At 45.6% G+C, this 21,771-nt stretch overlaps 1 protein-coding gene across 2 annotated transcripts; it reads right to left on the reverse strand.

The window, feature by feature from the left end:
• Positions 1 to 183: 183 nt before the first annotated feature.
• On the reverse strand, positions 184 to 19,140 carry RNF20 (ring finger protein 20). 2 transcript variants are annotated; one of them, XM_077790195.1, is made up of 21 exons: positions 19,036 to 19,140; positions 16,094 to 16,145; positions 15,407 to 15,577; positions 15,115 to 15,282; positions 14,850 to 14,997; positions 14,219 to 14,401; positions 12,959 to 13,077; positions 12,052 to 12,198; positions 11,797 to 11,874; positions 11,358 to 11,477; positions 9,930 to 10,109; positions 9,602 to 9,737; positions 8,817 to 8,938; positions 8,102 to 8,505; positions 7,395 to 7,512; positions 5,962 to 6,111; positions 4,819 to 5,031; positions 2,782 to 2,907; positions 1,756 to 1,896; positions 1,330 to 1,431; positions 184 to 1,110 (listed from the first exon to the last, which is right to left on the reverse strand). In XM_077790195.1, the coding sequence occupies exons 3-21, from the start codon at positions 15,533 to 15,535 to the stop codon at positions 934 to 936; spliced, it is 2,961 nt and encodes a 986-aa protein (XP_077646321.1). In that variant the 5' UTR covers positions 15,536 to 15,577; positions 16,094 to 16,145; positions 19,036 to 19,140; the 3' UTR covers positions 184 to 933. The 2 variants fall into 2 exon arrangements, with proteins under 2 accessions (XP_077646321.1, XP_077646320.1); XM_077790194.1 differs by lacking the exon at positions 19,036 to 19,140 and adding an exon at positions 18,880 to 19,006.
• Positions 19,141 to 21,771: the final 2,631 nt, after the last annotated feature.

Consider the following 21,771-nt stretch of genomic DNA (forward strand, 5'->3'; position numbering starts at 1 on the left):
TCAGGAATAAACTGCTGGGAATAGAGCCCAAGGGACAAAAGTTGTTCTAGCTGAGCATATTTTGAAAGGAGACAAAGGAAGAGATCAAGCGTCTCTAGCGTAGAAGTTTAAAGCTTGTGAGAAATGTTTCCAAGAACTGGACAAAGGATGGGACAGGAGACAGAAAGTACCAGAGGCAGGATAACCAGAAAAATAAACCAAACAACAGCTTTAATAAGAATTTGTACATAACAAGGTTAATCTTTGTGGTAAAGCTGCAGCAAATGAACCACTAGAAGTCCTTTGCCGAGAAGGACAATGACAGCACTGATGCTTCAGCCTAGGTGAAGGTGAGCACATCAACCAGGGCTTGTCAGTGGAATGCTATTTCCTAAGGGTCTCCAAGATCTCTGCTTTCTCCTCTTGTGGATATTTAGATGCGTTTGTTTGGGGCTAGGGTTTCCTAGTGCACCAGCCCTCAAGGGTTCTTGCCCTGACTAAGGAACGTACAGAGGTACCTAAGGAATTGCTCCGCTGAGTCTACAGATTAATTTCCTTGGTCTCTATTGAGCCTGTTAACTGGGAAACTCTTCCCTCTCAGAAGCAGTGCCATTTCTTGATAGACTTAATCATCAGCCAAAGCAGAGCCCTCAAATAAAGCTCTAATTTCTGCTGCAGCTCAGCTTTCATCCCACCAAGGCAGCACTTCAGCTGCATGTTCCCACCTTGGCAGTGTGAAAGCAAGGGTTGCAAAATTTCCTCTGAGGCACAAAGAGCACACAAAAACTGAGGGCAAGACCAAAGGGACAGGGCCAAGAAAAGAAGCAGATCCAGAGATCCAGGTTTCTCTTGAGACCCTGAAGGCTCCTTGCACGAGATGCTGCAGCTGAGGCAGCAGAAGCTGAGAGGGAGAGAGGGAGGCTGGCTCAGCACCAGCAGGGGCTCTGAGAGGGCTCAGCCGATGTAGATCCTGTGGAAGTCGTTGGCCCCAAAGGCCGCGTTGCACTTGGGGCACTTGCGCTGCCGGGTGTCGTAGCGCGTCTTCACGCACTCGAAGCAGAAGACGTGGAAGCACTTGGTGAGCACCGCGTCCTTCTTGCGCATGTTGCAGCACGGGCACGTCAGGCGGGCCTGCAACAGACACACACAGACACGCAGAGCTGTGAGGGGTGCTGCAGCCCAGCTGCTGCACTCAGAGATGTCTCAACATGAAGGTACCTCCATTCCTCAGAAGGACAATGCGCTTTCTCCAGTGCCAGAGAACAGACGAGAAATGCCAGTCACTGAAAGTGTGCCTACACACCCCTCTGACTAAAGCAAAAAGGGAAGCCAATGGACACAGGTACTCACCTTGTAATCCTTGATTTCCTCCATCAGGATCTCATCACAGTTGGGAACCATGTCAGGCTTCTTTGTGGTCTCCAACTTCCTGCGCAACCTAGAAATATCTTCCTGCATAAAAACAGGAGACCAAGTGAAGGAGCAGTACGTTCTCTGTCAGCTTCTTCAGGGACCAAAGAGAACGTGCTCCTGGCTAAGTCATGCCAGCCACAGTTTCATCTCCTATAATCCAAGAAACAAAACGATCATCTGATGCCACAAGCATTATCAGTTATCAGGGGACAAAATCTGAAAGAGCCAAGACCTGATGAAGCCAAAATCAAAGTGAAACTGGATACCAAGAGCAGTTGAGCTGAAACCCTCTGCAAGCTTAGTGTATAAGGAGAAAGACACTAAAGCAGACAGATCTTGAAGAACTGTGCATAGGGTATATACCTCAGCCCTTTTGAAGTTGAACATCTCCTTCTCTCTAGTTACTCTGTTTTCCACAATCTCCTCCTGAAAATCATGTAACTTCTTCTGAGCCAGCTCTAGCTGAGCTTTCAGATCATCTGCAAGCTGGGCTGCATCCATGGCCTGAGAAAGAAAACCAGTGTATAATGACCAAACACGGAAGAACAGCTCTAGTGGTTTCTAGTCCCGTGTTACTACCTTATTATCAACAAGTTCTAATCATTTAGCTTCAAGATTCCTTTGGGCAGAGCCAAACCTTGTCACACTCACATCTCTTACAAATGTGCCACACGCATCTCTTACAAAAACCAAAATTCTCTTCTTAATGTATTTTCAGCCTTCCAGCTTCCATGTCTTCTCTATTAAAGTGTTCAGAGGCAGTTCCATAGCTGAACTAGACAGAACTGCAAGATACCTATTTCTAACAATCTCTCTTCACCAGTTCTCTTCTGACTTTATAACCAAATGCCCTTAATACCACAGATTGTCATATTAAATACAGGTGACTGCTGAATTCTCCCTGGCTCCTCTTCACAGGAATATTCCTGCTTTCCTTTCTGCCTGTTCTAATGTAATTTCTGCATTTGTACTAAAACTTAACAACAAAGGCAGCATCAGCTATAACTTAAGACTTATTTTACTGGTAACACACCTACTTTACTGATCTTAGGCATTTGTAGAAAGTGTTCACATTCCCCAGATGCATTTTCTTTTGCTTTTCCCATCTTTGCAACAAAAGCTTAGACCAGAGTTCATCTGGCTGCTATCTCTCTTCAACAAAGGATACACAGAAAAACATATGACTTGCTTCTCCTTATCAAAGGAAAACATCAGTCTCCAGGACTTTAATCATAATTCTCTCCAAGCCTCTTCAGCCTTCTAATATACTCATCCAGAACCAGGGAATACTAGGTTCTCTAATGCCAATGAGAGCTCAGAGCCTTCCATGCCTCCCACAAGGCAGCAGCTCCACCTCACAACCCAAGAGGAAACAAAGGCATCACTCACCTTGCGTTTGTTCATCTCCAGGGCCTGTGTTCGCAGACCCAGCTCCTTCTCTCCTGTTCCAATGCTGCTCTGCAGTAAGTGTTCCTTCTCCTCCAGCTTACGTACAACCTGCAGCTGGGCATCCACCTTGGAAAAGGAGACAGAGGGAACAGAAAGAATTAATATATGCTCTGTGGGTCTTCAGAACTGTCACTCAAGCTGCAGGCTAAAACTACCCCTGCATCCCCATCACCAGGGAGCACACCATCAGCTTGCCTTTTTCTCCCTGAACAGCTGTGACTGTATCCAGAGAGCTGTACCCAGATCTCTATGGTCAACACTTTAAAACTTAGCAGTCAAATATTTGCAACAAAGATTTCTTAATTTTTGGACAGTGGCTTAAAGACTTCCTGCAAGGCAGTGAACAGTTCCACAGTGGTTCTAAGGATAACAGGATACAGAGCCACAGAATGGCCTGCATTGGAAGGGACCTTAAAGATCATCTAGTCCCAGCTTCCCTGGGCTAACTTCCACAGGGCATGTTTCTCAAAGCCCCATCCAAGCCTGGCCTTGAACACTTCCAGGGATGGGGCATTCACAACTTCTTTGGGCAACCTCCAGCAGTGCCTCACCACCGTCTGAAATTCTTCTGAGTGAAAAATTTCTTCATAACATCTAATATGATCCTGCCCTCTTTCAGTTTAAAACCATTGCCTCTTGTCCTGACATTGTATGCTTATATAAAAAATTCCTCTCCCTCATTTTTCTAAGTCCCCTTCAAGTACTGGAAGGCTGCAATGAAGGCTCCCCTGAGTCATCTCTTCTCCATGCTGAACAGGCCCAGCTCCCTCAGCCTGTTTTTGTAGCAGAGGTACACATTTTTTCTCGTTGCCTTTATAGGCTCCTCTGGACTCCCTCCAACAGGTCCATGTGTCTTTCCTGTGCTGAGGACCCCAGAGCTGGATGCAGCACTGCAGCTGGGGTCTCATAAAGGCAGAGCAGAGGGGCAGAATCCCCTCCCTACTGTCCATGCTGCTTTGGATGCAGCCGAGGATGCAGTTGGCTTTCTGGGCTCCCAGTGTGCACTGGTCAGGTCCAGCCTCTCATCCACCAGAATCCACAAGTCTTTCTCTGTTTCAGTGTTCTCAGTTATTTCCTCTCCCAGCCTGTACCCATGTATGAGGTAGTTCAGACTGAACCACAGTTTCCAACTCCTCCTGCTTGTTACCAATATATACAGCTACAGGTAGAATATACAGGCAGAAGTAACCTTCCAACAGGAAAAGGACTTACCACTTTTCCTCACCATCTGCTCTCCGTAGCCCATAGGACATTTTAATGCTGATAAAGCAGTCTCAGTTTCTAACAAAGACAGGCTCCTTTGAAGTCTGATGCATTCCTAGGCTGGTGAGAGGAACATTCTATCCTGGACAGATTCTGGTGAGGACAGTTAATTCTCTTCAGAGCAGCTCACATGCTGCTGCTATGTTTTGCATTTTGGAGCAAAAGACTTGTCAGTAACACAGCACTGTTTCCGCTGCTGCTGAGCAGCACTTAGCACCAAGACCTTCTGTGTCTCATGCTGCCCACCAGCAGGTAGACTGAGGATGCCCAGGAAGCTGGGATGCCACACAGCCAGGACAGCTGATCCAGCTGGCCCAAGGGGTGTTCCATACCCTACAATGCTGTGCTCAGCAATAACAGCTGGTGGAAAGGAGGAAGTGGGAGGATGTTCAGAGCTGCAGCCTTTATTAAATAACAGTAAGACATGATGAAGCCCTGCCTTCCTGGAGATGGCTCAACTCCTACCTGCCCCAGGAAGTAACCAATTAATTAATTTCTTGTTTGGCTTGTATGGACATCTTTGCTTTAGCTGTTAAACTCCCTTTATTTTCCCTTTACTTCATCTCATCTGTTTTCACACTTTGTCCCTTCTGGTTCTTTCCCCTTTCCCTCAGTGGGGGAGTGACCAACAGTTGTGTGCAGCTGCCTCAAACAGGTAACTCACACCTCCACCTCACTACCAGCTCTTGTCCTCTTTGATTTTTTCCCTATTACCTGTGTTTTCAGTGTCAAAACTTGGTCTGCCAGCTCCTCCTTTTCCTCTTTCAGCAATTTATGGATCTGGTTGGACTTGATACGTTCTGACATCAGCTTGAAGTTGGCATCATCCTTCTCCCGCAGCTGCTGCATCAGGCGGATGTTCTGCTCTTGCATGTCTTCAAAGGCTTGGCCTGTGACATCCATTTCTGACAGCAGGGCCTCTTCCTCCTGCAAAAGAATCACAGGCTCTGGCCAAACTGTGCCCTGGACCCCTTATAGTGAGCCTGAACATTTTATTCAGACACACCAAGCCTAGTGAAGATGGAGGAAGATTCTTGGTGTCAGGGAACACCATTATCCCAACAACCAGAAAACTGTATTCCCTACAAGTCTGCACCACAGCAGAGATACTCTAAATCTGAAGGTGCAGAAAAAGGATGGTCACCTGTCACTTGTCTGGCAGAATCAGGTTTGACACAGTTGTTGCCAGAGCTGGGCAGAACCCAACACCCAATTCCTAGCAGCTGAACAGCTGTCAGATACCCCAGGCCAAAAATTCTACATGTGTACAGCTTCCAACTAACAGGCTGCCAAGCTCCTTAAATTCACTTTGGCCACTTCAGCATTGACAAGGTAGAGCAGTTCTGTTCTACAATGAAAAGAATCTGAATTCTAAAAAAGTACATGTCAATTAATTGGCTTGCCTCTACCCTGCTGAGGTGGTCCTGCTCTCTCATTGGATTGAGCCTTTTTTAGCAGAAGGTATTTACCACTTCCATGCAAACATATTCATTAGATGAACTGAGGAGGTAATAACTCTTAAAAAGAAATTGTAATCTCTTCCCCTAATGGCTGATAAAGGCAATTCTCCTCCGTGTACTTCACTCAGGCCACGTGTTTAATTGTTTATTTAACATTTAATTGTTATTTAACATTTCCCACCATCGCCTGCCTGTGATATCCTGGAGCTGAGGGTGGAGGGGGTTATTTTATTGGTGGTTCTTTTGCTTGCTCAGTTTTCTTCCCCTTTGGTAAACAAGCACCAAACTCCCATCTCTGGCCTATATGGATATACATTTCTTTTCTCTTCCTGGATGTAACCGGAGGGCAGCTCCTTCAGTTGCCCAGCCAAAAGAGAACTCATCGGGAATTTCTCACCTGCTTAGCCATGGCAAGTTTCTTCTGTAAATATTCAATTTGCTCCTCCACTGCTCGGATCTTGCGGAGGGCATCCTCATCAGCCATCTTCTTACTCTCCTTTTTTTCCTTGTCTTCCAATTCTTTCACCCTCTGCCTCAGTTCTTCAAGCTACAAAAACCAACCAGAAATGACACTAAACACAAGGATATCCCCTGAGCATTGATAAGAGCCTGTTTTCTCCAAAATTCTCTGAAATACTCAGGACTGCCTTCAAAGCATGGCAAAAAACCCCAGGCTGTTTTGACAGAGTATTACAGGCAGATGTACCATTGAGGTGGGCTATAAGCCCAAGATCTTGACTTCCACACCCTTGAAAACTTCACATCATCTTTTATCACAGTAAGAACATCAGTCTCCTGCAATTGTACGTGTATAGATATGTGCTCAGAGAGCATCTGCTCCTTTAAGGGCATCTGGTTAAGGACCTTCTTCCATACAAGGAGAAGATAATAGGAAAAGAAGGAGGTAAAATAAAACATACAGAGATACAAACTTGGCAGACAAATGGTAAGGGAGGCAGTGATGAGAACAAAACTTGGTCAGTCACACTGATGAGAGCATGTCAGAGTGTGAAAATGTTTACTCCATCAAAGTTATCCGAGTGTGCAAGAAGCAGAAAACCCAAACCAAAATATACAGAGACAGAAACCTGACAAAACAAACACAGAGACAAAGAGAGGAAGCAAACCTCTCCAGTCACAATATCTTCCAGGAACCTACAGGAACAACCTCCAGGAAGATCAGCTTAGACTTTATAACTGATGACACTGTAAAGCAGGAATCTCTCCTGAAGTGGAACAGCTGTGGGAATCAAGAGCTGCTCAAATCCAGAAGCAATGTGCAGGGAAATGGAGACCAAGGATGAACAAATTTGGGTTAGACAGAGAAGGGCATAGAAGGAACCAGTCCTATGGAAAATATGGGCAGTCAGTACACATCTGTCTGGCTTGGCCTTGCCCGTGATCATCACAGCCTATCCTCTCCTATATTCTTGTATCTTTTAATTACACATTTTCCTAAGTATCGCAGTGTAATCTAACTCTTTACCCCATGTACATGTGCTGCACAGAGGAAGTGCTGCCTATAGGTGAGACCTGCTTCTGAAGGCAAGAGGGGAACCACAGGGGTCCCAAACAGAAGGACATGTTGGAACTTAAGGGATCTGCAAATGGGCCTGTGCTTATAAACATAGAGATTGTTGTGTGTGTGTGCCTGCACTAGCAACTGGTCCCTGTTTACCTTCAGACCATTCCAATCTCTAAGTGACAAAGCTGAGAAGACAAACAATCCTCAGTTCTGAGGAGAGAAACAATACAGCTCTGCTGCAGACTATCTGAAAAGAAGTTTAAGTAACACATTAAAAAGAAAAGAGGAAGAGAAATTAGGAATACCTCAGCTTTTGCCTTCTTCTCAGCTGCCATGAGCTGCACTTTGTCTCTCTGCTCTTTGGGGGCAGAGCGGTACATATCTAGCAACAGCTTCATCTCCTTTTGGCTCTCCTGGGCCTTCCTGGAGAAATGGAGACAGACCACAGTGAGAACACAGCAGCAAAGCCACAATGTTACACAGCCAGCACCATAGCCTGGAGATATCTCATATCTCATCTCCCATGTAGATATGGAGTTGTTGGTGGATCATTTTATAGTGGTAACATAAAACAGCAGCTGAGTATAGGCTGGAAAAGAAGTATGTTCAGGCACACGAGTTGAAATGCAAGAAGCGAGCTGGAGATGAAATAGGTACCCTAACAATATGGTACAAATGATCCACCTCTGCCTTGGGAACTGTCCAGGAGTGGGAACACTGCTGTGTCCTCTATTAATACCCTGCTGCTGTGAACTTGTATGCTATTGTTATGACAGCAACAAATCAATGTTACTTGACCCACACCATGAAGTATCTGCTTTGGTAATTCATGCTTTAGGCTTTTGTAGGAAAAACACTTCTACACTGACCACATCACAATCAGATACAGAGGGTGTCAAGAAACTCTTTTGGCTCCAAACTCCAGTGATGTTGATCCTATAAAAGCAAGAACACTGAACACGTCAGGCTTGGGCGCTGCTCCCACAGGAAAGGGAGAAACAACAACTCTTACTTGAGCTCAGCCTTCAGCTGCTTGATCACTTCAGCCTCCTTCTTTCGCCCGTCTTCATGCTTCCCTTTCTCCTTCTCTTTGGACTCTCTCTCCTTCTCTGATTCCTTCTGCTTCTGCTTTTCCCGCTCTCGTTCCTTTTCCTTCTCTTTCTCTTTTTCTCGCTCCCTCTCTTTCTCCTTCTCCTTTTCCTTCTCTCTTTCCCTCTCCCTTTCCCGTCTCTCCCGCTCCCGTTCTTCTTCATCTCTCCTGGCCTTCATCTCATTAATATCTTCAGAAGCAGCCTTGGGAACAGACACTTGGGCAGAAGGATCATCAGGCTCCTGCTTGATCTCTGCGGGTTCCTCCTTTGTGTCTTCAGTGCTGGACTGGGACTGGAGGAGACAACTGCCACTGCGAGAGCGGATCTGGTGTGGAACAGCAAGAGAGATGACCAAGAAAACAAACATTTAAGTTCTTAGCCAGGAGCCTTCCTTACTCCCTTCTCCCTTGTCTTCCCAGATCCATACTTCCATGTCCCCTTTTCATGGAGCACTACACAGACATGAAGAAAGAGTATCAATTTAGTCAAAGGAAACAGCAGAGTGTGGAGCTCCACAGAAAATTTCACTGCATCCTGCACAGCATATCAGAAAGGCTGATACTCCTGGCATGGGTGACAGCACTTCCCCCTCTCCTAAGCACTTTCCCCTCTTTTTGGCATTTCCTGCTGTGTTACCTTGCTGAGGTCAGACTGGGCCTCTCTCAGTTTGCGCTTGTATCTCAGCACCTCTCCCTTCAGCTGGTGGTTGTGATTCTGGAGGCTGCTGATGAGGTGACGCATCTCCCGATTAATGGGGCCTGCAAAAACAGAAACACCTCAGTTACAAACCACACTTCTGTTAACCTTCTTGAGGACTTTCGTGGAGATGGAGAACAAGATAAGTGACAATGACAAACAAAATAAGACTATCACCATTCTGCCACATAACAGAGCAATACAAAACACTTGCAGAAAAAAAAGTCATGCCAGTTTTATACACAACCATAAGTCCTTGCAAATTCACAGTCCTAAGTTCCCACTTAACATTCTTTTTATGCCCATGATCCTAAGGGAAACATGTCATGTTACAAAGAAAATCTGATTTAAATGCTACTTCAGAAGTAACTTATTTCCTCTGATGAAATTTAAGAATTACTGCTTTGCTATCTAGATTGTCCTTACAGACTTGGAAATGAATCCTCCCACCACAAGAAATTTTTAATAAAGCAAAATATCCTGCTATAAAGCAAATTGTGAGCAAGATGTATTTATTATATGGCATCTAGAAAGAAGTGGAGCTGGCCTCCCAGTAAAACAGGTGAAGAGTTTTGTTTTGAGGTGAAGAGACCTGCCAGAACAAGTATTTAACAGTAACAAGGAATCAATCTTGTTGATACATACAGTGTTCTTGTGCACTGTAGCCCCTAATGAGCATTGGTCATTAGGTGGTTGTTTTCAGGCACAGCAGAACAACACCATACCTGCTTGCTCATTGGCAGCAAGCGTCTGTTCAAACTCTATCCTCAACATCTCATATTCTTTGCGGACTTGTGCCAGGGTGTCCTCCAGCTGAATCACCTCCGTGCGTAGCTTCTTGTGAAGGCTGACCTCATCCCTCTGAGGAACAAAAGGAAACAGAACTTGGTGCTTTGAACATGGAGTATATCTCACCATATCACTATCAGGTTCCACAAGAGCCTGATTATTGCCACGGACGTCCATTTCCTGAGCATTTGCAGAGGCACACAGACCCAGCAGTGATGGTGGTGGCATGACAGAGCTCCCAGGCTGAGGGAGCAGAGGCATTACCTCAATCAGTTCCACTTGGCGCTGGTGCGTGGTGCGGGTGCCGTGCAGCAGCGTGCGGGCCTCATCAAGGTGTGCCTTCAGCTGGAGACTCTCGTTATACAAAACGGAAAACTGGGACTGCATGCAGCGATATTCCGGCGTCTCCTTCACAGCCTCTTCCACTGCTCGTCGAAGCTCAACCTGGATGGGACAAAAGAAAATGCCACAAAAAGAAAAATTATCACCTTTTGCCTTTGGTTTCTGTCTTTCAAGACAGGAGAACAACGGATCAAGCTGTCACAAGAAAACATAAAGCTAGAACTTGAATAGCATTGTTGTGAAGTAGGTCCAAGTGATATGATTCAGCACCAAATTTAAAAAGTCTCCATGCTCTCTGCTTGCATTAGGCTGCTTCTCTTGCACAACCACATGACAGAAGTTTTTGACTCTTGGGTCCTGAAATAGTTTCCCTCAAAGATATGAACTTGGAAAATATAATAAATCATCATCACCCAGATCAATAAAGATGAACACACAGAAAAGTATGAGAGAACAGATAAAATGCACATAAGTAGGCATTATGTTAGCCTTCTGCCAGTAAAACATAATGACTGACAGAAAGAGAAATTAAAAAAAACCCAGAGAACTGAACTCCTAGAAAAAAAAATTAGCAAATGATTGTGACTAGAAGCAGAGAAACAGACACATATATACATGCATTCAGCTTAAAACTAATTAGGGAGGGAAAAAAAAAAAAGCTGTAACCTAAAAACCACTCCTCTCAAAACAAATTCATGTGGGTAAATAGAATTCAGAGGTGCCTCAAGACAGTTCCTGCATCAGATCTCTGGATTTAGGTTATCAAGACAGACATTTCTTATAACTGGCACTGACCACTAAGATGAAATTTGCATTATTCTTTCCATTATATACTTATCTGCCACAGAGCCACAGCTTCTTGTGTTACTGCCTTTAAAACATCACAAACTCACAGGCTGTTTCCTATCTCACCATCCCCCACAGTGGGAAAGACAGAAATTCATTGAATCTTTCCAAGAGCATCTCTCCCCTCACAAGTTCCCTGATTGTTTCTGTTCTCTGGTTCCACTTACAGACGACATGGGAAAGGTGGAGGAGGGATCACTACTTGTAAAGAGGTGAAAACCGTTTTAACCAGACATGGTTAAAATGGACTCAAAGATCAGAACGGGACGTGGGCAGGAAACCATCACAATTTCCAACGGTGGCCACACGCTGTCACCAACGCACCGAGCTGCAAGCGGAGCCACAGCCTCCATGGCCTGTACCTGGAGCCAAGTGTAACACAGCTAAAGAGCAGGCTCAGAACAGACACTGCTAACGAGGTTTTCTGCAGGCACACCACTGCAGAGCTGAGGGCAGCACATCCCACAGAGCACCTTCACCCTCACACGGCTACAGATGTCTCACCTTGAGCTTTTCATTCTGTGTTGTTACTTCCTCAAGATCCTGGCGTAGTTCCTCCAGTTCATTAAGGCGATTCCCAGCAAGCTCTTTATTCTCTTCCAGCTCTGCATTCATCTCCTCAAACTGTTGGGATAAACTGCTTGTAAATCCTGCTGTTAATGTGTCTCCTGAAAATGCTAATGAACTATCTGTTCATGCAGTAACAGCAATCACAGACTGAGCAGTCAGGTAACTTGACCAAGAGAGACAGAGTCTAATTCCACCAGGTGTTTTTTAAGTAGAAACCTCATCCACAGACAAAATGGCTTACACAGTCATGCAGCTTTGTGGCACAGGATCTAAAAATTATCTAAAATAAGTACCTAAATTCTGTTCACATTGTGGCCCTTGTTCTCCTTGACTGTATTCTTCCCCTTGCCCACAGCCAAGCTCCTGACCTCACCTTGCGGGCATTAATGGTGATTGTTCCTCCATAGAGGCTGCTCCCAGCTCCATACACCTTGTAGCCTTTGGAGTTTACCTGCAAATATGCAAGAGATTTCCTCAAGACCCAGTGAAATACCGAGTGATGCAGCAGATCCAAAGACCAAAGCAGTACACACAGCAGGTTCTCAGCTCTCCCAGCAAAGTCCCAGAGAGGATGTCACATACCCATCCAACACCACCCCCATTCCCAGGTTTCCTGGCCAGCACTTACTCGTTCCAGGACGTCAGCCAGGTGGCGGTTGAGCCTCTGCTCCCTCTTGCGGATCTTGTCAATGTCCCACTGAAGGTCATCAATCATGGTCTCCAGGACAGACACTCTGGATTCTGCTGTCTCCACCCTCTCTTGCAGCTTGGAGAACTGCAATCAAAGGAGTGCTTCAGCCAACACATTTGCATAGTGCCAACTTTTCCTGACGCTGTTCGGGAGTCATTTTTTTCTTATTCATCCTGTTTTTCACTTTTTGCTGTAGTGACAGACTATTCCATGAACTGTCCTGAATTTTACACTGGCCAAATCTCAAGACAGCAACAAAATTAAGACAAAAGAGAGCAGGAAGCTGGTAATATCTGGCAGAATACAGAGGGAGCCACCTCAGCTAATTCAAAGGCTTTTTGATTTTAATCTTTTCAATCCTTATGTCCATCTACTCTACAGAGCACCTAAGCACTCAGAGGTCTAAAGCTGGGCAAGACCAGCATTAACATAATTTTTAAATGAACTGAAATCTCTCAAACAAATGCTGCTAATAATGTGAATAATTTAATAACTGGGATCATCCTGAAACTGGTATCATTACACTGTCAAACAACACAGAGAAACCAAGGAACTGAGAATGACAGGATGTCACCTCCACTGTTCCATGTGTCTACAGTCACCTCAGCATCACCTGTCCCCAGTTCCTCTGCTCTCCCCTTTCCTTTAAAAGTTCACTGACATGTAAATCAATCTGATTTATATAGAAAATCTATGTACAGCTCTCCACAACAACAACCTTTTTCATAACGTTCAAACCATCTTCCTCCTGTGCCTCTCCAAGGAAATTAGCTGCTTTCCAATCTATGGCAACCATAAATTATGCTAAGCAGGTCCCCAAAGCAGATTTCTTTCCTTTTTATACCTCCTGAGACATGACTCTGTGCTTCTCCTGAAGAACATCAGCCAGTTCCTGCAGCCGTCCATTCTCCTGTGACAGGTAGGTATTCAGCTCCACTACTGCTTCTTCCATCAGTGAAATATCTGAAAGGTGCAGAAAGAAAAGGAAATTAATGGAAATTAATCAACACTGATTTTAATTCATGAACAGCAAAGAGAGAAATAAGAAAACAGAAAAAGGAGTCTGGGTCTAACTTCAGTTTACCTCTCCCACAGGTGTTTCCTGAGGGCCTGATCTCCATCCAGAGAGCTTTGACCTGCACTCCATAACAAAAGGCTCTGCAGTTTAACAGTGCTGCCCACTTCTGACCTGGGGGCCATTCCCTCTCACCAGAGATCACTTCAGCTGTGTCTGTGCCAGCAACCCAGAGCATGCCCTTGGAACCCAGGGACACCCCAATGCTGCCCAAATTCACGCGTAAACCTGCTGCAACAGATGGCCCAGGGTGACACACCAGGCCAACACACCACGACACCATGTGACAACCACAGCACCAGGGTCACAGGTGAAACTAAAGCACCTGAGGATAGGCTCACATGGCACCAGTGTCAAAGCTACTACAGTTCAGGACTGCCAGCCAAGGACAGCAACACTTCCCTACACCAATGCCAGACTCGGTCAGAGCACACAGAAGGCACATCAAGCATGAGTTGGCTTTCATTCATAAGAATGAAAATCTAACCTTAAGCGAATGATGTTTTTTCAACAGTCATCCATCTGAGTCTAAAGTGAATCTGCTACATTAATTTTTAGAAGATGGTCATTTGGCTTTTTCTGCACATATCTGCTACGTTCAAAACTGACAGCGACACTAAGCAGCTTGTTATTCCTACACCTTCTACTAAACTGCAAAGAAGGAGTCCACCATCAGTTTGCAGTGCTGATTTCACTTCTTTACTTGTAAGCATGAAGCATTTTATGTGGAAGCTGAGAAGGTTTAACTGCTCTCTGACTTCTCAGGCACATGAACACAGTACTGGCAGAAACAAGCTGCCCAATACTCTGGGCAGAACCCTCATCATTCAAATACAGAGGTAGCTACAATGCACTTCTGGCACATGATCCTTCAGAAGAGGTTATGATAACAAGAGTTTGGAAAGCCAAACAAATTCATTTTGGAAAATACAAGCATGTGAGAAGGACTAGACCTTAATGTTAAATGCATGATCAGGTCTAAGGTGGGGGCAGACAAGCATTCTTGAATACCTGCCACCTTGATCATACCTCCACTATTCAGTTTGTGAGACAGCACGTCCACCTTCTCCTGCAGCTTGTCATACATTGTCACAATCTGGGCAACAGCACGGCGGGAGGACTCCACACGCTCCTGCAGCTGAGATTCTATCTCCTCACTGGTACTGCTGGCTAGAGTGGCCAGGAAAGAGAATGCCGGCTCCAATCCTTCCCCTGGGAACATAAAGAGGTGAGAAAAAGTGTGTTCTAGAAGGTAGCCTATCACTGCTCTTTACAATCACAAAAAGACTGTCAGCTGTGGCCCTGATTTTTTAATATTTACTAAAGCCTTCTGAGTTTACATTCTTGTAGCAAACTTTCTCACACACTTTCTGTAAATAACGTAATATTTTTGCATTCCTTCATAGAGGCAGAGAAATTTGATAGATTGGTAGCTTGTCCAGTGTTGTTGGAGAAGTGCCATTTTCACCCTCCAATCCACTGTCACCTTTGGAAAACTATAAATGCTGGAGTCAGAAAATAAACTTCCTTTTTTTTACCTTTATAATAGCAGCAGTACGCGTCTTGCTTTCTCGTGGCCTATAGTGACAGACAGCCTTTAGAAATGGGCATCAGCATTGTCCATAGCTGAAATCCCACTGTCCCCAGACAGTTGCCTCACCTCGTTCCCTCTCATCTTTGCGCTCCTGATTACTGTCAGAGTCTGGTTCAGGTTCTGGCACCACCAGTGCTTTTCTTTCAGACAAGAGGTCTCCAAGACCTTGGTCCAGGTCAAAGCGTTTCAGGATGATGCGGATATTTTCATCAAACTGAATGATGGGATAGGCAAGGCAAGGCAAGATAAAGAATGGATGTGAACAAAAGGACTGCAGTGATACAAGGGAGACAAGAAAACTGTATATGAAGTAACAAAAGCTGTTACCAACCTGATTCCAGTACCGGTTTATGATCAGCAGAGAGGCATCGTCGGTGGCCTGCCGACGCTCCAGCTTCTCAATGTGCTCCCGCAGCTCATCTTCGATGGCCTGGCGCTGGTCGAGCATCTCTGCAAGCTTCCGGTTCTTGGTCTGCAGGGTCCGGATGTCCAGCTCCTCCTGGGCACAGGCATATGGCATACAGGCCAGGTCACAGACAGGCTCAACCTGACCCCAGAGACATTTCTGCCTCCAGATGAAAAAAAACCAAAAGGTGGAGAGGGGATATGCAAGAAAGACATACCGTTGAAGAAACACCACCGAGTTTGATGGTCTCCACAGTGGTGCCTGAATCTTCAACCCCTGCCTTCTTCTCTGGAGGTGCAGAAGGGCCAGGCTCTCCTGCTGTCCGTTTATTGCCGATTCCAGACATGGTGGCTGAAGTGTAAAGATTCCCACCTTCTCCAAGTTCTCCCTGAACATTAAAGAGCGCTATTTAAAAAACACCAAATACACATCCATGCGGTCAATTTTATTTGTGGTTTTTAACATGCTGACCCATTATGGTAATAAAATGCCCAAAACAGAGAAGATCACGGAACCAGAAAGATTTTGAAAAATATTTGTTGGAAGAAATGGATTAAATGTGGAAGACTGGTAAGGAGGACTGTAAATCATTCAAGTGACCTTGCAGCTGGGAATAACCCTTGACAAGTCCATGATCCTCAGGCACAGGCTGAGTTTAAGGGTGCCCATATCTCTAATACTGCACCTCCGCCCAGGTGTTGCTTTAGAGATCCCACAAGTAGCAAGGTAATGGAAATAAATCTATTCCGTGTGTTTTAACTGGGAGTTTGTGCCAGCCTGTGCTGACTCACACATTCTGGTCCAACACTAGCAGTAAAAGACACCAGCAGGATCTGCACTGCAAGCAGAAAGTTCATGGGGAAAATATCCACAGCACTGTAACATTAAAATAAAAGCACTGTACCTTATCACCCTCTTTGCAAAAAAATCTTCATCCAGGTTCACTCTCTGCTTTTCTGCATTAACAAAAATGAGTCAGGTTAGACTTGGGAAAAAACTGAGACAGTGTGGATGTGGCACCAGTTCACTGCACAACAACCAAACTGCTCCTATTGAATCTACACACAAAGCCAGTCAAAGCTGAGAGTAGCAACACCCTGGAAATAAATGACCTCTGTACTTAGAGAGCTTACAAAACCTACAGAACTGAAAAGCAACCTGGAGCCAAGGCTTGCAAAGACCCATTCCAAGAGTTTTGCTGTGTACCAGGAGAGATGTGAACATTTTTCAAGAGAACCTACTCCTAAGTCAATCCAGTCTGAAAAGCTCTGGACTACTAGAGAATCACGGAACAGCTGGGATTGCAAGGGAAGACAGGAGGCCACCTGCCCTGTGCCCTGCATGAAGCAGGCTCAGCCAAAGCATGTCCAGTGCAGGGCCTGCTGAGGGTCCTGTCCAGGCAACCTGAGCATCTCCAGCTACAGAAACTCAGCCATGACTCTGGGCAGCCTCTCTAGTGCTTGATCATCCTTAACATTAAAAAAGGCTTTTCTCATGTCTGAACAGTAATTCCTGTAGTTCCCTATAATATTATTGAGCAAAATTACAAGTGTATCCTCAAAAGGTTTACAATACAAATGGAAGTGACTGGAGATGAAACATGGAACCAACCAATCTTCACTAGACATGAGCTGCAGTCTTCTCCCACAGCCACTGGTGCTGTGGCAGCCTCTAGACTGAATGAAACCAGAAGTGAATGAAGTGCAGACTGTACCAGTAAATCCTGACTTGTTCCATTTAAGCCTATAATGGCATTTACAGTCAAACTAGGGGTTATGAACTGAACCTCCCAGTTCCTACCTGCTTTAATTGAGCAGTTCGACTGAAAGCCACAAGGCCATTGTGTTTTGAAGATGAAGATCGTACACTGCTTTGCCAAATCTCAGCAATTCACAAGCATCTCAGCTTGGCAGTGCCCTTCATCATATGCAAAATAGTATAAAAATTATTTCTGAGTTACTGAAACAGCACAGATCCTGTGAGGTATCTTTTAACAGAAACATTAAACTACATCTCAAATTTACAAAGAAAGACAACTGCCACTGAACCATTTTCCTTCTCTTAGCAGCAGCTCTGACTTTAGGTGGAATTCCAAGAGAATTGGAAGGGAACAGCTATCACTAAAAACATCTCATCTGTCCCCTGTCAGTCCAGCAAGCCAGCACTGCTCACTGCCTTTCACACTTTTTGTCCAGGGACAAAATACCCCTTCCACTGCCTCCTGGCATCACCCCTCTCAGCTCCAGCTCCCCTCTCACAACCTCCTCATACACTGTACACAAGACCCCAACCCACTAATTTTTTATGGCCACAGACCCAGTCTTTCACAGAATCATTTAGAATGGGAAAACCTCTGAGACCGAGTACAACCTATGAACCAACACCACCCTGTCAGTCACACCATGGCACTGGGTGCCACATCCAACCAGAGACAGGGAACCCACCAGCTCCCTGGACAAGGCCCTTCCAGTGCCTGACAATCCTTTCTGCTGCTCACACACAGAAGAGGTAAAGAACTCTAATCATGAATGTACATTTCTTTGAATGTCATATTTATTTCCTTCTTGACACAGAACTGCTGATCTGCTCTGCTAACTAACAGAGTAAGTTGTACTCAGTCATTCTGTATTTACTTAAAAAAAACCAGGTGGATTTCTGATTACAAGCCCTATCAATTGAAACTCAAATTACATTTTCTTTTCTTACTTACTATCATTTTACAACTAAATCAAAAACCTTTACTACACCTGCCACCACCTGATGTTCCTGCTACAGTACAGGAACTATACTACAGACACTACACACATATAAACCGGGATTTATGTACAGACACAGAACAACAGAAATAAAAGCACTGGGCAGATTTTAAAACTATTATTTGAGTTTATACTCCCCAGCAGGAACTCCAGTCAAACAATGTTCCATCCACAAGCCTAACAGGATTTTTCCATGGCTTCAGATCAGACTCAGCAGGAATATTTTAAGCATTGGAGGAGAAAGGGGAAAACTTCCAACCCTCTGCTCTGCTTGGCACTAGCATGGCATGGATGGGGTGCTGTGTCCAGGACTGGACTCCTCAGTACAAAGACAAGGAGCTGCTGGAGAGGGTCCAGTGGCAGCCACAAAGATGATGACGCCTCTGGAGCATCTGTCTTATAAAAAGAGATTGTGATATCTGGACCTGGTTAGTCTGGAGAATACTGTGAGGGGATCTCATTAATGCACACAATTATTTCCAAGGTGAGTACTAAGAGGGTGTTTCAGACTCTTCAGTGCTACCCAGCAACAGGATGAGGAGCAGTGGCCATAAACTAAAACCCAAAAAATTCCACATGGGGAAAAACACTGAGGGTGGCAGAGCACTGGAGCAGCTTCCCCAAACATCGAGGACTCTCCCCTTCGGAAACATCCCAAGCCCATGTGGATGTGTTCCTCTGCCACCTGCTCCAGGTGACTCTGCCTTGGCAGGGGGTTGCACAGGGTGATCTCAACCCTGCGATTCTGCGATTCAGCTTCCCCACACACCAGCCGCTCCCAGAGCTCCTCCGCTCTCCCGCATCCCGCGGGGGTCCTGCCCCTGACCCGGCACCTCCCCACAGCGCCAGCCGGACACGCCGCGGGCCCGTCCCTCCCTCCGCGGGTGTGCGCTGCCTGCAGCCCCCAGCGCCCCCTCCGTCCTCCGCACGGCACCTCCCGGCTCTCTGCGGCCCCGGCCGTCCCCACAGAGCCGCCGCGGCCGCCTCGTCGCTGCCGTAACCGCCGCCTCCTCCTCCGCCGCCGCCGCACCCCGTCCCGTCAGCAATGGCCGCCCCCCGCCGCCCCTTCCGGCCGCCATTTCGCCCTCACCCGTCATGGAGGCGCCACTTTGCCCTCGCCCGACATGGCGGGACCGCAGCGGCACCAGACGCCGGCGCCCTCACCCGCACCAAAGATGGCGGCGCGGGCGGAGCCTCCCCCGCCCACACGCGGCCCCGGCGGAGCGGCCGCCTCCCTGCCCGACCCGGGATGGAGCCGTGTCCCGGCCGGACCGGGGGGCAAGGGCGTCACAGATGCTGAATGTGGGCAAAACATCAATGGTCTGTCCTGGCCATGGTGTGGCAGGAGGGCCAGGACAGTGATCGTCCCCCTGCATTCGGCACTGGAGAGGCCACACCCTTGCTCCCTTCCAATAGCGAGAATGTTCTGCTTTCCTCAGTATTGTTTAAAGATTAACTGCGTGAATTATGCAGAGACAGAACAGCAGATGAGGGAAAAAAATACAAGAAAAAATCTGAGTGGTGAGGAGAGAAAGAGAGGGATTCATAATATTTGTATTAATAACTGAGATTCTTTTTTGAAGAAAGTGGGAGAGCCAAGCAATCCAATGCTAGTGCAGAGGAACTGCAGAGAGTCTTCCAGCAATTTGCAATTACTTAGTCTACCAGGAATATGGCAAATACGGTTGCTTTTTCCTGAACCTTGTAGTCTTTCACTTGCCATTACTACAAGGAAGAGTTGAACACTTTACAAAATTACAGTTGGTAAGAAGTGAAGTGACTGAAGCTGGGTGTTTCTTGGAAAGAATGTGCACATGTTCTTAGCATAAGCAGAGGGGAGCCTGGTATGAAGAAAACCACCGGAGACCTGGACATGAACTGAATAAAAAAGTTGTGTAAGAAAGCCTAGAAAAGAGACAATTTGGAGCTTGCAGTGTTGGTATGCTCAGACTGTGGCCACTAAAGGGGACCTGGCTGGACTGAAACTCCTATAACCAAGAAGTGCACAGCCTTGTGACCAGGCTGAGCATCACCCATTACCTGTTCCAAAACCCTATTCCAAATTAAAAAGACCCACAAAACCTCAAACACTGTCTTTCCCTCAAGTTGTAGGAGTAGTAGTAGCCACCAAATTTGCTATGAAAGCCCAACACATGGGTGTGAAATGCATCCTCTTTGGTAAGGTGGGAGGTGGAGACACAGCATTGTGAACTATTCATGTATTACCCAGATGTGTTTGCAAATATACAGGTAAATATGGAGCTTTAGCATACCCAGGACAGTACCTAAAATTATCTTTGATCCAGCAGAACTGTGCTGCTTCCAAGAGGAAAGGCTCTATGGGAGATGGTCTGGGAGCCCTCTCACCTGGAGGGCAGAGGGAAATCCTCTCTTTTGGGAGAAGATTTGTGTGCCTGGAGTCTCCTGAAGAAATAGCAGAGCACAGATTCATCCCAAAGATGGGAACAGAAGAGCTTTGGCCAGTCAACACAGGTGCTGTCAATGGCAGATGAAGAAAGGGATTGCAGGTTGCACACTCAAGGAAAGCACACTTAAAAGCTGAGCTTTGAAGCACAAAAAAAAAAAAAAAAATGGGCTCAAGAACATAAGAAGCAGCCAGTCTAAGATTATAAAGTGGAAAAGTGACATCTACAGGCAACGAGTAACTGGGCAAAGTAAAACAGTACCCAAAACGCTCACAGCAGACTAACTACCCTAGAGGAGATAACTGGATTCCAAATTCAGTGGAGAAAAGCCATGTGCATCAATATTTCTGTGGTAAAGATGTATTTTTGTGTCAGCACACAAATGAGCCTTTTCATTAACTGGGTTGTTAACTGGAGCCATAGCAGTTACTTTGTGATAATGCAGTGCCAGGCACCCAGAAGAGCAGGTATGAAACACAGCCCTCAGTCCTGTGTCAGCTGGCACATCTATTCCGTGCCTTCTAGATCAGATCATAGAGGTGAAGTAAAGGAAGGAAAAGTCAGAGAAAGAAAAAAAAAAAAAATTTAAAATGCGTATTAGTGGAACATACTTCGAAATAAAAGTACCAGACCTGCCATATGTGTGTACAGGTCTTTGACTTCACAGCAAATGTAGCTTTTTTCTTAAAAACAATTACAATAGATAAATAAATAGGATGAAGGGCTTGTACTGAGCTTCCTAACCCCCCTTAATTTCCTCATACACTGGCTACAGGCAGAGTGATTCTATCTTGTCCTGCTATTTTGATCATTGGTGCTTTGAAGCAAAGATAGAAACACCAGTGTCTTAAAAGACATCCCTGTCTTAATGGCTTATTTGTGGAAGAGGCACTTTCATGTTACCAAAGTGTGATAAGCAGCAACAAGATTAATTTTAAAAGCTAAGCTTTGAAGAACAAAGCTTCAGTCCTTGCTCAAAATTTTGTCCTTGAGGATTGTTCTGGTGTCCTCTCCTCTAGACATGACTTTATCCTTACTTCATTGTAAGGTAAGGATAAAACATACCATTGTAGCTAAGGTTGTGCTCTGAAAATAGGATAATTTTTGGTTTTCTTCTCAGGTATTGTGAAGTAGTCTACGTTGTTGCTGTGGGCATGAACTGGAATGAAGGGTGGTGCTGCAGGGTGCTGTGCAAGGTTCACATCAATTAGGGCCAACAGTGGAACTGCATTTGATAAGATCAGGTACTTTACCTAATGATATCCACTCAGTGGATCAGATCACACAGAAACGTATCACTCCACAGCATCCTTGATCCAGCCAACAATTGCTGTTTATGTTATTTGGGATGTCTTTCTCTTGACAGACAAGCTGACTAAAGAAAATGAACACACATAGAG

Source organism: Lonchura striata, chromosome Z, assembly GCF_046129695.1.
Source record: "Lonchura striata isolate bLonStr1 chromosome Z, bLonStr1.mat, whole genome shotgun sequence".
NCBI classification, from domain to species: domain Eukaryota; kingdom Metazoa; phylum Chordata; class Aves; order Passeriformes; family Estrildidae; genus Lonchura; species Lonchura striata.